Source organism: Podarcis liolepis, assembly GCF_965112155.1.
Source record: "Podarcis liolepis genome assembly, chromosome: 14".
NCBI lineage: Eukaryota > Metazoa > Chordata > Lepidosauria > Squamata > Lacertidae > Podarcis > Podarcis liolepis.
The window spans coordinates 4,042,301-4,056,443 of record NC_139569.1 but is presented as its reverse complement, the minus strand read 5'-3'; the positions used below and the strand labels follow the sequence as shown (position 1 = coordinate 4,056,443).

General features: G+C 47.3%; 1 protein-coding gene across 4 annotated transcripts in view; it reads right to left on the bottom strand.

Moving 5' to 3' along the window:
- CARD11 (caspase recruitment domain family member 11) overlaps positions 1-14,143 on the bottom strand; it is a 335,243-nt gene that overhangs the window by 258,396 nt on the left and 62,704 nt on the right. For all 4 annotated transcript variants that reach the window (XR_014518978.1, XR_014518979.1, XM_083474687.1 and 1 more), the window contains exons 12-17: positions 13,917-14,017; positions 11,728-11,780; positions 10,072-10,195; positions 7,403-7,604; positions 5,311-5,437; positions 1,826-2,066 (exon numbers count right to left, since the gene is read on the bottom strand). Coding sequence is in view for 2 of the 4 variants with exons in the window: in XM_083474687.1 (XP_083330813.1) it covers positions 1,826-2,066; positions 5,311-5,437; positions 7,403-7,604; positions 10,072-10,195; positions 11,728-11,780; positions 13,917-14,017 (848 nt within the window). In the remaining 2 variants the exon portion in view is untranslated. The remainder of the gene's footprint in view (positions 1-1,825; positions 2,067-5,310; positions 5,438-7,402; positions 7,605-10,071; positions 10,196-11,727; positions 11,781-13,916; positions 14,018-14,143) is intronic.

The following is a 14,143-nucleotide window of genomic DNA, read 5'->3' as shown; positions in this document are numbered from 1 at the left end:
GACAGGTAAGACAGGATGGGGCCATCAACATCAGAGGGGGGCTGTCCCAGCAACCACTCAATGCAGAACTCAAAGTTGTAGCTTCTGTGGAAATGCTTGTTGAGAAAGAAGAAGAGGAGGAGGAGGAGTTTGGATTTGATATCCTGCTTTATCACTACCCTAAGGAGTCTCAAAGTGGCTAACAATCTCCTTCCCCTTCCTCCCCCACAACAAACACTCTGTGAGGTGAGTGAGGCTGAGAGACTTCAGAGAAGTGTGACTAGCCCAAGGTCACCCAGCAGCTGCAGGTGGAGGAGCGGGGAAGAGAACCCGGTTCCCCAGATTACGAGTCTACTGCTCCTAACCGCTACACCACACTGGCTCACACAGCCAGAATGCAGTTCAAAGGCAAAGCAGATGCTACATAAGCAAATATATTGATACAGCAACGACACGCCCCTTGCAACCCCACTGTAAGCGAATAGGGTGGGCACAACTTGGCATGGCAAACAGTTCTGCTCCTTAGACTGGGAAAGCCATCTGACTCTTCTCCAGGAAGGCAGGATCTGCTCTGTCTGTGTTGGCATCTCTGCAAGCCAGGTGATGGAGGGGTTGTCATTGTGGACGGACAAGGCAGGGCAACAACCTCCCCTGGAGAGGTGGGACTGGATGTGGTTTTTGAAAACTCAAGGCGGAGTTAGTGGGGCAATGGACAAAGTGATTGAGCTGGAACTGGGCCCCCAGAGCTCCAGGAATTGGAGGGGAGCCCATGGCTTGTGCAGCAGAGACGGGTGGAGGGATGAAACAGGGGTGGAGGGAAGGGAACACGCAGTGCATAGTTGAACTATGGAACTCACTTCCACAGGAGGCAGCAATGGTCACTGGCCTGGATGGCTTTCAAAGAGGATTGGGCAGATTTAATGGAGGAGAGAGCGATTGATGGCTGCTGGGAATGACAGCTCTGCTCTGCTTTCACGACCAGTTGCTGGAAGCCACAGGAAGGGGGAGTGTTATTGTGTTTGAATCCTGCTTGTGTCAGGGCCGTGCTGAGGAGGGCTGCACTGAGGAGGAATGGTGGGAGCCTCCCCCTCCCCCTGCTCCTGAATCTTCCCAGGAGCAGGAGGACAGTATAGATTTGGAACAGCGGTTTGCAGAGGGACATAGTTCAGAAGGCAGAAGCTGGGAAATACTGGATGGGGAACAGATGGAGAAGAGACACTGGAAGGGAGAGGGTTAACAGATTCACAGTCTCTAGACAGCCTTCCTCCACCGCCCTCCCCAAAGTCGAGAAGGGCTCAGAAAGTGGTAGAACAGAAAGCACAGGGAGTACAAACTCAGATTACAAGACGCAGAAGTGACATAGATTGATAGGGACCAAAGGGGGCGGAGTCCTTAATTGGGAGCACCGCCATTATTATGAGATCTTTGTTCTCTTGCCGTGATTATTAAAGTTTCTAACTGGTAAGATGACCCCTTTTCCTTTGTTCTGCTTATCTACTGCCACGGGGGAGGAAGCCAATTCCCTGAAGCCTGACACTTGTGGGTTTCCCCACAGGCATCTATCTAGTTGGCCACAGTGAGAAGAGGATGCTGGATGAGCCATTGGCCTGATCCAGCAGCCTATTCTTATTTTCTTATGAGAGGGAACCCTCTCCAGCATCCCTTTCCTCAGGCTCTCCCAGTCCAGGCAGACGCCTTTCCAGCCCACAAGATCCTGGGGTCATCTATCTGCCCCTCCTCTTCTCTGCCCCAGATCAACCAGCCCCCCACCAGAGGACACTTTGCCCACATCCCTACCTCAAACCCAGAGCTGGCCCCGAGTGCGAAAATTGAGATTTGTGCTCACCTGCTATAATTGGGGATGGTCCCTGATTCTAGATCCTTGTCTGTGAAGGGGTCAACTCTGGCACAGAGCCACTCGCACTTGCCATAATACATGGTGTCCAGGACGTGCAGGATCTCGTCACATTTCACAGACAGGGAGCAGCAGTCCAGCTGGCTGGTGATGCTCAGGTTGAGGCGGATGTAGAAGGAGTCTCCAGAAGTGACCAGGCCTTCCTCAATTTCGGACACCAGCTTCCGGTAACCTGCAGCAGGAAGGATCTGAGCTCAGCTGACCATGCGGACCCAGCGGGGACTTGCCAGTTGGGTTGAGCCTAGTCAAATGGCTCAACTACACCTGATGCTGACTGTCTCGCTTGCAAGCAAGGCTGGCCCAAGACATTTTGCCGCCTGAAGCGAATCAGAAAATGGAGCGGTGAAGACTATTTATGTTTGTGACCAAGGCTGCTGGGATTTTATTGGCCCAGAGATGGAAAGATGATAAAGTCCCGACCAGAGAAGAATGGCAGGTTAAGTTGATGGATTATGCCGAAACAGCAAAAATGAACGGAATGATAACACTTGTAGTTTAATGGTGAATTTTGGATTTAATGGAGATGTGAAAGATTTGGATTATTAAAAAAGATGCAGGAGGAAATGACTGACAATAGGACCCACAAAGGGGGGGGGGAGGGAAGTCCAGGAGATTCCTTGGAATCTTGTTTTTATGTTGTATGTTGGATATGTGATTGTAAAACTGTAATTTGAAAAACCACACACACACGTGTGTATATATATATGTGTGTGTGTGCAAATTAGAAAATGGTTCCCCCGAGAATCTCAGCCAGCAGCACATGGGCTCATTTCCATATGGGATGAACTCAAACTCTGTCCTGTAACTCCAGGCTTAAGCCTGCCTTCAGGGAACCAACTGTGAACTGAATGTGAGTAAACTTCTTATTATTTTTAAAGAAGGGGAAATTACCAGGAATAACCCAATCTGGACAAAGCCAGACTGGATTGCTTAAGTAAAGAGATTCAAACGAACCTACCAACTAGCTTCCTGCTATATATTGGGGAATGTACTCTGCTACTGACTCACAAGCATGAGTGAGGAAGGGTAATATTTAATCAATATATCCTCTCCTAGTATCCACAACATTCCCATAGAGATCAAACCTGCAACCTTGGCATTATCAGCGCCATGTTCTAACCAACTGAGCTACTCTGGTTGAGAGGGTGGGGAAGCCCCTGGCCCTTCATTTGCCTGACCAGCCTCTTCCTCCTCTTCTTTTTTGACCCCTTCTGTGCCCCCCTCCAGCTCTGAAGCTTCCTCTGCTTGCCTCCTGGCTGGCACAGTTCCTGACCACTCCCTGGCCCCTTCTTCCCAGTCAGACTCCAGCCCCGCTTCCCCCAGCACACACTCGCAAGCGTCCTGCTCATCCCTGACAGTGGAGCAGCTCTCTAGAGTCTCAGGCAAACAAATATCTTAACCCCCTGCCACCTGACGCCCGGAGATGAGGGAACTGAACCCGAGACCTGCCGCATGCAAAACAGTCACTCCGCAAATGAGCTCCGGGCTCGTTCATTAGGCGGCCCACTTTGAACCTAGCAGCTAGAAGGCATGGAGAAATCTTTCCAGCTGGCATACAGCATTTATATCAAGAGAAGTTCTCATAAAGAACAGGTACCGTGACCCCGTTTTCTGGCAGCTATTCATGTGAGTGCTGTCAGTGGAAGTAAAAAATAAAACAAAACGGAAGGTTTACATCTTTGAAAGTGTGCTGTGATTTCTCCTTTGTGCACACGTGCTTGGTATAAAGTGCAGCTCAATCATTTCATAATTAACTCTAATTGGCACCTCGCACAATCTGATTCTTGCTTTTTGCTCCTGCCAAGTCTAACATTCATTTTTATGTTTGAAAACATGAAAGGAGAGAAGTGGGAGAGTTTGGGAGGGGAGGGGAGAGAAAGAGGGAGGATACTTTCCCAGGGAGAAATTCCACTTTCTGAATTCCCCTGACCCCCTGCACTGGCAGAGGCCAAGTACATCTTCCGCGGAGTTAAAAAAATTGATTTTCGAGCTATTTTAAAGCGTTTTCTGCAATATGCCCACTGCTGCGATGTTCCGATTCTTTGGGTGACAGCTGTGTGGTATTTCTGTAACTCTTCAAAATATCTTGTTTAAATGGCAGTGGGTCAAAAGGGGAAAAGAAGAAAAGAGGATGGTTGTGATCACACAAATTGTGGTGTCTGTGCGTATAAGCCACCCATTGAAGTCCCGGCCCAAATGATTGTTGACTCAGTGGGGTCACAGCCCAGAATCCAGACTCAGGTGCTTTTGCATATGAACATCAAGGAACTCCAGACCCATGGATGTGGGATGTAATTCATTGGAGCAGTCAAATACAACATTCCTTGTTTCCCTAGAGTGGACACAGGCAGGGGGATGTTATCCAGCCCGTATAACTTCCTGTTCCACTGGTCTGGAGCATCCTCTCCTTGCATGTGACCAGAGAGATGGGCGTGGCCCTGGCTGACTCCATAGAAGAGCCAAGTCACGCAGCCATCTTTCTCTTGATGCCATTTTCTTCTCTTGATGCTGTTCTCTTAATGTATTTTGCTGTCTGCTGGCTCTTAGCCAGCAGCACACGGGCTCAATCCCCATAAGGGATGAACTCACACTATGTTCTGTAACTACAGTGGTACCTCTACTTATGGACGCGATCCATTCCGGGGTGCTGTTCGCACCCTGAAAAGTCCATAAGTAGAGTGCCGCTTCTGCGCATGCGTGTGACGCAATAGAGCGCTCCTGCACATGCGCAAAGTGCACAGAACGCTTCTGCGCATGTGTTATCTGCACCATGCTCTAACCAATGAGTCTACCGCATGATGCAGCAGCAAAAACAGCTCATGCTATTCTAGGCTGCATCAACAGAAGTATAATGCCCAGATTGAGGGAAGTCATAGCACCGCTCTATTCTATGTATTTATATCACAAACAAAATGCAAAACAAAGCTTGACTCAATTGGGAGCCAAGCGAAGGAAGGAGTGAGGGGGGTGAAATGAGCCCCAGTCTAGCTGGAGAGGACGCCAGCCTCGCAAAGCCTGGTCTGTCACCCTTTCTGTTGTTTTAGCGACCACCAGCTTGGCCAAAGGCAGCCGGCAAAGCAATCCCTTCAAAAACCTCGAGCCCTCCAAAAACCAAATTTAGATTTTCACTGGCACCGTGAGAACAAAGAGACTCCTAATTTGGATTCTCAAAACTCTCAGCCACAAATCCTTGCTCTCAGGGCAAAGACATAAAATATATTTGTCTCCATTAACACACCCGCTTTGCCAGCATTTACTGTCAATTGAGGGAACTGGCAGGGGTGGATGAAAGAACTGTAGACTACCCCAGTTGCCGGGGATTTTTCCTTGACTGTCTATTGTACTGGCCCCGTATGCTGTCTATAAATATACTCACTTGTCTGAAAGTTTGCATTGAGCAACATGACATCTCTTACCTTCGTGGTTTGATTTGCAGTGTAGCACAACTGGCCCACTACATCTCTGTATCGTCCAATGAACTTCTTCCTTTGTGCAGGTATCTAAGGGAGCGCTTGTGCTTTCCCCTTTGATGCACCCTTCCACCTGGAAAAACGCGAACAGCATTATTTGCTCCTCGGAGGCAATTATTTCACCTATTAAATTATGTAGCCAACATCAATTTGGAACACGCAGCCTGTCTTATTCAGCAGTTGCCATGATAATCATTTCTCTCTCTCTCTCTCTTCTGCTGCCTGCAACCCCATGATTATAAAATAGCAGCAATTGCTAGATGGATGGATAACTCCGTTTGGACATCCGTGACTGTTCTATAAATGCAGCTGGAGGGCTGTGAGGGACGCCTACCTTCAAGGAAATGAGACAAGTCCTATGCTCCCATTTTTGCTTCTGGCAAGGATTCCAGAGAGTTAAAATAAAGTACAGCATATAGTTAAACTATGGAACTCCTTCCCACTGGATACAGTGCTGGCAACCAACTTGGATGGCTTTAAAAGATTGGACAAATTAATGGAGAAGACGGCTATCGATGGCTATCCTCTGCCTCCACAGTCTTCTTCCAAGCGCGGATTGAATATTATGTAGCACCCATAACAATGCCAGCTCTAGAATGGATAAGTGATGGACTATGTGGAATCAGCAAAGCTAACAGCTAAAATAAGAGAACCTAATGATGATTGATTTGTGGGAGAATTGAAGCTCTTTTTGGACTATCTAAAGAAATATTACAGTATGCTGAATTTGCAAGCAGGTTTTGAACGATGAGCAACAGAAGGAAATACAGATTATTGTTCTATTGTCATGGTACAAGAGAGAGAAGATAGGGTGCAGCGAGGGAAAAAAATAAAAAAGCACTGTGGAAAATGAGATGGGAAGATGACAAAACAAAAGAAAAATCTACGTACAGTGGTACCTAAGTTTACGAACTTAATCTGTTCCTGAAGTCCGTTCTTAAACCGAATCTGTTCTTAAACTGAGGCTCGCTTTCCCTAACAAGGCCTCCCACCGCCAGTGCCCTTCCACCGTTTGGATTCCGTTTGTAGACTGAGGTAAAGTTCGCAAACCAGAACACTACTTCCGGTTTTGCGGAGTTCGTAAACCGAATCATTTGTAAACAGGACTGTTCTTAAACCGAGGTACCACTGTGTTGGAATGTGTATGTGAAATTTTTGAAAATTTAATAAAATATAACTTTTTTAAAAACCCAATGCCAATTCTGCAGATCAAAGTGGTTGAGTGGGCATATATGGGGGGGGAAAGCCAATCTTGGCAGTATACTGGCCCCAAGTTGTTAGGGGCTTTGGCAAGTCGGCAACCTGTGCAGGTGTTTGGGGACAGGTGTGATGTGCTGATGGGGTCTCAGTCCTGTTCAGCAATTCACGCTGCAGGAATCTGCACTCTCAGCGGGTAAAAGCCCACAGAGAGCGCACAGAGCACATTGCAGTAACCCAGTGCGCTATGGACATCTAATGATTTCAAGCAATTAGTACAGCATAATTAGTAATTAGGGATGTGGGTGGAGCTGTGGTCTAAACCACAGAGCCTAGGGCTTGCTGATCAGAAGGTTGCGGTTCGAATCTCCTGTTGCTCGGTCCCTGCTCCTGCCCACCTAGCAGTTTGAAAGCGCGTCAAAGTGCAAGTAGATAAATAGGTACCACTCCGGCGGGAAGGTAAACGGTGTTTCCGTGCACTGCTCTGGTTTGCCAGAAGCGGCTTAGTCATGCTGGCCACATGACCTGGAAGTCGTACCCTGGCTCCCTCAGCCAATAAAGCGAGATGAGCGTTGCAACCCCAGAGTAGTCCGCGACCGGACCTAATGGTCAGGGGTCCCTTTACCTTTACCTAATTAGTAATTAGTACTAGCATAACCAAGTCCAGTTAGAAGAAAGGGTCCAGAAAGACCCTTCTCTGCTCAACGCCCTGGAGCGTTAGGAGGAAAGAACGCTGGACTAGACGGACAAACAAGGAAGTTTTCCGATGTCAGTCAGGAAGAAAATAGACAGGAAGCAGAGGTCAGATGCTCAAGCCTGTTCCCTGATGCCAAACCCTCACCAGAAGCAGCTGCAGCCCCTCGCGAAGGCCGGCTTTCTCCGCCGGGGAATCCAGCTTGACAGAGTTGATGAAGTTTCCTTTGACGTTGCCCCCCAGCAGAGTAATCTCCGAGCTCAGGCTGTCTCCGTTCAACATGAATTGCTGGACGGCATGGTAGGTGGTGTGCAGGCGTCCGACAGATGTCACCGAGGGGCGGAAGGGCCTAAGGAAGGAATGGCGACACAGGCAACACTCTCCTTGACTTCTCCCAAGTCACCTGGGATTTCAAAGTGGGGACATGGCACCCGTGACAGAGGGGCAAGGGGCAAGGGGGCGATGGCTGGTGTCGTTTGCAGTGAAAGCAGGTTAAAGCCAGGGGTGGGGGTCCAAAATGAAAGCATCACCAGGGCCTGAGCCAGTAGGGGGCAGGCTCCCCCCCATACATACATGTAAACACAAGCTCACACATGCAACTGCAGTCAGACGGTCCCCAAAAGAAATGTCACATAAGGAAAAAGGGATGGGGAAGGAGAAGGAAAAATGGAAGCTTAGGCACCAGTTCTTAAAAGTTGCAGTTCTTATTAGAATCAGCTGGGATGGAAATAGTTCACAGAGCCTAACATGTTTTAACTGTTTTTAATTCTGAAATTTAAATTGTTGTAACCCACCCTTGAACCTGCTGGTGAAAGGCAGGTGCTATATATATATATTAACTTTTCAACACAAGAACGCGGAAAGTCTTCAGAGAGATGCTTATACAACAATGGTAAGTACAATTCTGCATGGGGATATTAAATAGAATAATGTAATTATTATAAAAAGACCATATGCCTTTTTCTGGTGCAGGTCTTGTAGGAGTCATGTAGGTCATCATTTGAAACATAAGACAAAGTCCCACAAAATTACATAAAATTGTTCTACTCGCTCTTTGCCTTTCGTCGCACAAATCTTGTGGGTTATCTTTTCAGCAATTGCGAGGTTCCATAATTCTTATGCCACAATTCAAGAAACAGACCGTTTAAGTTCTTCCATTTCTGTGCAATAGGAAGTCTGGCAGCCACTAGAAACCAAATTAACATTTTCTTCAAGGAGAATCGTTTTAGAGTAGCGTCCCATATATTTCAGAGTGCGAGTTGTGGTGATGCCTGAATTTCAGGCTTAAACATTTGCAATATTTCTGCAGACGTTTCTGTCCATAAATGCTCATTCATCCTCCCTCTTCAGGGCACCCTGTACAGGATCAGCAGAGCCACCCAGGAATCCAGATCCTCGGTGGTATTAGGAATCAGGAAGGGACTGCATATCTGAATATTTCCTTGCAGAACAAAAATGCAACACCCTCCCTGCATAAAAGAATTCTCCTTGCATTGAGAGATCTAGCATGGCAGGGAGAAGGCGAGGCTGAACCCTGCAAGTTGGGCTGTACAGCTGGCTTTATCCATGGAGGAGGCTTTGTCACTCAGGGCTCATCCACACTCCTGCTCGTCCTGTGCAAGCACAGGTCTGATTGGTTTTCCTCTTGCTTATGGTTTGTGTTATCTATCTATCTATCTATCTATCTATCTATCTATCTATCTATCTATCATCTATACCTACCTCTATCTATCTATCTATCTATCTATCTATCTATCATCTATCTATCTGTCTGTCTGTCTGTCTTTCTGTCTGTCTATCATTTATCTATCTATCATCTATCTATCATCTATCTGTCTCTATCATCTATCTATCTATCTATCTATCTATCTATCTATCTATCTATCTATCATCTATCATCTATCTATCTATATCTATCTATATCTATCTATCTATCATCTATCATTCTATCATCTATCTCTATCTATCTATCTATCATCTCTCTCTCTCTCTCTATCTATCTATCTATCTATCTATCTATCTATCTATCATCTATCTATCTATCTATCTATCTATCTATCTATCTATCTATCTATCTATCATCTATCTATCTATCTATCTATCTATCTATCTATCTATCTATCTTCTATCTATCATTTCTTTATTTGACAAAGTAATAATAATAAATAAATAAGAATAAAAATGTGCACCCCACCACGAGACCATTCCATCCTCCCAAAATTTCAACACCTCTTGCGATGGTTTGACCCCCTTTCCATTTTTAACAGCACAAATTCTACAAACACCCTCCATATCTCCTCAAAATCATTTCTCCTGCGTATTACCTCAATGGCACATGTTAATTTATCATTAATAGCTATATCCCACACCTCTTTATACCATTCTTCCATTTTGTATTCTGCTTGCCCCTTCCACTTCCTAGCTAAAATAACTCATGCAGCTGGCAATAAATGTGTGAGCAAGTCCTTCCTAGCCTGCGAACCCTCCACCCCATCGTAAATTGATAATAATGCTACCTCTGGACTTTTGGTCAGCTTTAACCCAGTGTGGTTTTCCTCATGAGCCACACTTGCTAGATACGGGACTGAGCAGTTCCCCCCTTTCCTCACTTTCCCAGGGAAAACCCACTCTTAAGCTCTAAATCAGAGCAAACATCAATCTGGAAACGCCCCCCCCCAATTGATACCTGCTCCGATTGAGCGCTAAAGAGCAGTTTTCCCCCAGGGGAAAGAAGTGAGACAAGACGAAATGTGGATAAGCTTTTCGTTTTGCTGATTGCATGAACTGGTGCAGAAATCCCACATTCTCCCAAGTACCTCTCCAGAGAAAATTTCCTGAAGATGGAGTTGACTTGCTCAAGATCCAGCCCCTCAGAGTGGTGGGAAGACGAAGAGGAAGGCAGCGAGGAAGGTCCATGAGAGTGCCTGTCCTGGAAGTCGTCTGGAAAAGGAGGTGCAGGAAAAAGGAAAGGAAGGGGGTGGGGGGAAATCATGTCCCAGTAGCAAGCACCAAAGCAAAATAAAACCATGGATGCCAACACAAGCCTCTTTCCAAGCTCCTCTTGGCCTTGCCCTGCCCTGCCATTTTGCCCTCATGTATGTGTAGGAGGCTGGCGCTGTGGGTAAAACCAGAGAGCCTAGGACTTGCCGATCAGAAGTTCGGCAGTTCAAATCCTTACAACGGGGTGAGCTCCCATTGCTCGGTCCCTGCTCTTGCTAACCTAGCCGTTCGAAAGCACGTCAAAGTGCAAGTAGATAAATAGGGACCACTCAGGTGGGAAGGTAAATGGCGCTTCCGTGCGCTGCTCTGGTTCGCCAGAAGCGGCTTAGTCATGCTGGCCACATGACATGGAAGCTGTACACTGGCTCCCTCGGCCAATAAAGTGAGATGAGCACCGCAACCCCAGAGTCGGGTACAACTGGACCTAATGGTCAGGGGTCTCTTTACCTTTATGTATAGGAGAGAGCCTGTCGCTCCCTGGCAGAGCTACTTTGGGGGCAGAACATCCCACTTTCAGTCCCCAGCAGAAGGGTTAAAATGGGTCTCAGCTCTAGGTGGAGCAGATGGCTTCCCATTGGGACCTGGTTGGCCACTGTAGGAGCAGAAAGCTCTATGCCTGTGAGTGAATTGGTTTTATGTGTGTAGAACAGTGCACACTGACCAACGCACAGTCTTTGCAGTAAGGCTCTGTTCCGATGGCATGAGCAGTCATGATGACCGGTAGATCCTTATCTGCAAGCCTTCATTTGCCTTCACACCCATTGTAATATACTGCTTGTTATCTTCTGCTGTCTTCTGCCTGTTCTGCTGTTGGGTCATTCTTTGTCTAGCTCCTCCCCTTTGACCTTATTGCCTTATTGCCTTGGGTGACCCTGTTGGGAGTACAAGCTTCACTCACAAGGGTCATAGGGACGTGCAAGCCCACTCATCACAACGAGGTGATGATCCAGCGAGTGAGAACCGACAACTGGGAAACACTGGCCTGCGAGCACTCCAATTGGAGAACAGCCTTTAGCAAAAGTGTCATGGGCTTTGAAGATGCTCAAACTCAGGATGAAAGGGTGAAACATGCTAAGAGGAAGGCACACTTGGCAAACCGTGATCAACTCCCACCCAGAAACTTATGTCCCCACTGTGGAAGGACATGTGGATCCAGAATTGGCCTCCACAATCACTTACGGACTCACTGTTAAGTGATCACCAAACAAGAAGAGGAAGAGGAAGAGGAAGAAGAAGAGGAGGAGGAGGAGGAGGAGGAGAAAGGCAGGTCTTTTGGTAAGAAGGGAGAGCTTTTGTTATACTCTTAGTTTGTAGAGATGGAAGAAAAAGCTGCGTTGGGAGCCAACTTGGAATGCCCTGGAAGCCATTGCAGCTCCCACCACTCCTGACCATTTGGTCACAAACTGTCCCCCACCAGCTACTATAACTGGGGCCTCTGATTTTTTAGGCAAGAGCCTTCTGCAAGTCCTTACCTTCCAACTCCAAAGCATCGCAGCCAAAACTGTCATTGTCATCTTCGGTCAGGCTGGAAGTGAGGAAGAAAGTTTATTCCGCTCTACCTTTGCTGACTTTCTACACATTTCAGGACTCAGCTAGCAGAAGGAAGTGTGCAGTGGAGAGGAATCTAGCTTTGCTAACTGCTGGAAGTGGCCGATGAAAGGGCCGGAAGATGCCAAGGTCTAAGAGGTTGTCGTTATCACCATCATTCTCATCATCAGTATTATTATTATTATTATTATTATTATTATTATTATTATTATTACTACTACTACTACTACTACTACTACTACTACTACTATGAATGTATTTGTATCCTGCCCTTCTCCCAAGTTTGGATTTATTGCGACTTCCAACATTTAAAAACATCATTAGATAATATAAAGTAATAAAATAAACAAGTTAAAAGCAGTAATTGAACTACATCTGGACACATTTAAAACTGACAATTAAAGTATTGTTTGCCCTGACAGAGGGAAGTCAGCAATATGGGCACAGCCCCCCCCCCCAATCTCTGTCTGTCTGTCTGTCTGTCTGTCATGTCACCACCAACCATGCCTTTGATGATGCTGGAACTGAGAGGTGGGATCTTAGCATCCAGGCAGATCTGTATAGGGAGATGTGATCTTTCAGCTAGCCCAGGTTAACACCTGGAGGAGCAGGAGGACACCTGCGGGATGTTTTCAAGGAAGGAATCACTGGCACGGGGTGGGGGAAAGTCAGGCGGTTTCCTATGGGAGGAGGACCCTGGTTTCCTCCAGAAACCTTGAACTAGTTCGGCTGGCTCTTGTAGATTGAGTTCTTCCCTTTGAAACATTGTGGGAGACTGCTGCACACACCGAGAAGGTCTACCCTCATATCCAGGCACTCTCTGCTTGTCTGTGGTTTCCTTTATTCCACGACGCAGGCAAAATGTCACCGGTTCACCGGTGGCAACGCTCCCATCTCAGGGAAGAATTTTCAGGGACCTCAGAAGCAGAAGCAAAACAGCAGAGTTGCCCCGTTCACCTTGTCAGATGCAATCTAAAGCGTTCTGACAATTTCATGCAAGCTTCCCCCCGCCCCCGCTCCCGGGTGTGTATGTGTGCGTCTTTCACTAACTCAGCACCTAGAAGCAGTAGAAAAAGACAGCCGTGGTCTCAGAGAGGTAGGAGAATGACGTCCTCCGCTGACCAGCACCTGCTCCCAGCTCACTGAGGACCACGCTGGACATGACGCGCAGTTATGTGTATCATTCCCCCAACGATTTAAAAGAAAAGGATGCCTCTGGGGGCTGGAACTGAAAGTGGAAGAGCAGCCAGCAGGGATAGCGAACGCTTTCCACAGGGGCTGCTTTTCCTCTTAAAATTTCACCCCAAGAGGGTGTTTTCCTCCCCAGGGAAACAAAAATGCTAACTTGTCCGCTGTGAGAGGAAAAGCAACCATGTGTGTGTGTGTGAAGAGTTGAATGATTGTGGCCACAAACTAGCAACTGCTATTCCCCTCCCTCTGATAGCCAACATGATCAAAGGGATGGAGCAAAAAGGTTTTGGCGTTCTGGACTTTTGAGTTCGGACAAAAGGTGAGCGAGGGGTGATGTGATAGAAGCTTATAAAACGATGAAGCAGAAAGAGGAAAGTTTTTCCCCCCCTTTCCCTCATAATGCTAGAACTCATGGAGGTCCGAAGAAGCTTAAATCTTGGGAGGTTCAGGACAGATACAGCGGTACCTCGGGTTACATACGCCTCAGGTTACATACGCTTTAGGTTACAGACTCCGCTAACCCAGAAATAGTGCTTCAGGTTAAGAACTTTGCTTCAGGATGAGAACAGAAATCGTGCTCCGGCGGCGCGGCGGCAGAGGGAGGCCCCATTAGCCAAAGTGGTGCTTCAGGTTAAGAACAGTTTCAGGTTAAGAACGGACCTCCAGAATGAATTAAGTACTTAACCCGAGGTACCACTGTAAAAGGAATCGCTCCTTCATGAAGCACATCGTTAATCTATGGAACTCATTTCCACAGGAGGCAGTGATGGACAGCAAGCTTTAAAAGAGGATTGGGCAAATTAACCCTCAATTGCAATACAAAAGATTGAGAGGGGCTGGGGAGCACCTTGGCAGGCATGTCGGATGGTGCCCCTGGGCACTGTGTTGGAAAGCCCAGCCTAACAGGCACGGCAGCCCTTACCTGTGTGGGGCGTCTTCTTTGCAACGCCGGAGGATGGAGTCATTTCCTGGGGGCTCTGGGGTTGTGGACATGACACTGGGGTTGCGGTTCCGTAGCGTTTGCTGCATCCCAAAAAGCAAAAGCAAAACATCAACAGGGCAAGCCTATGAACACTTGCTCAGAGACAAGCCTCAGAGAGTTCAAGGGTATTTACTGGCAGGCAAATGTGACTGCAGCCTAGCTGTAAG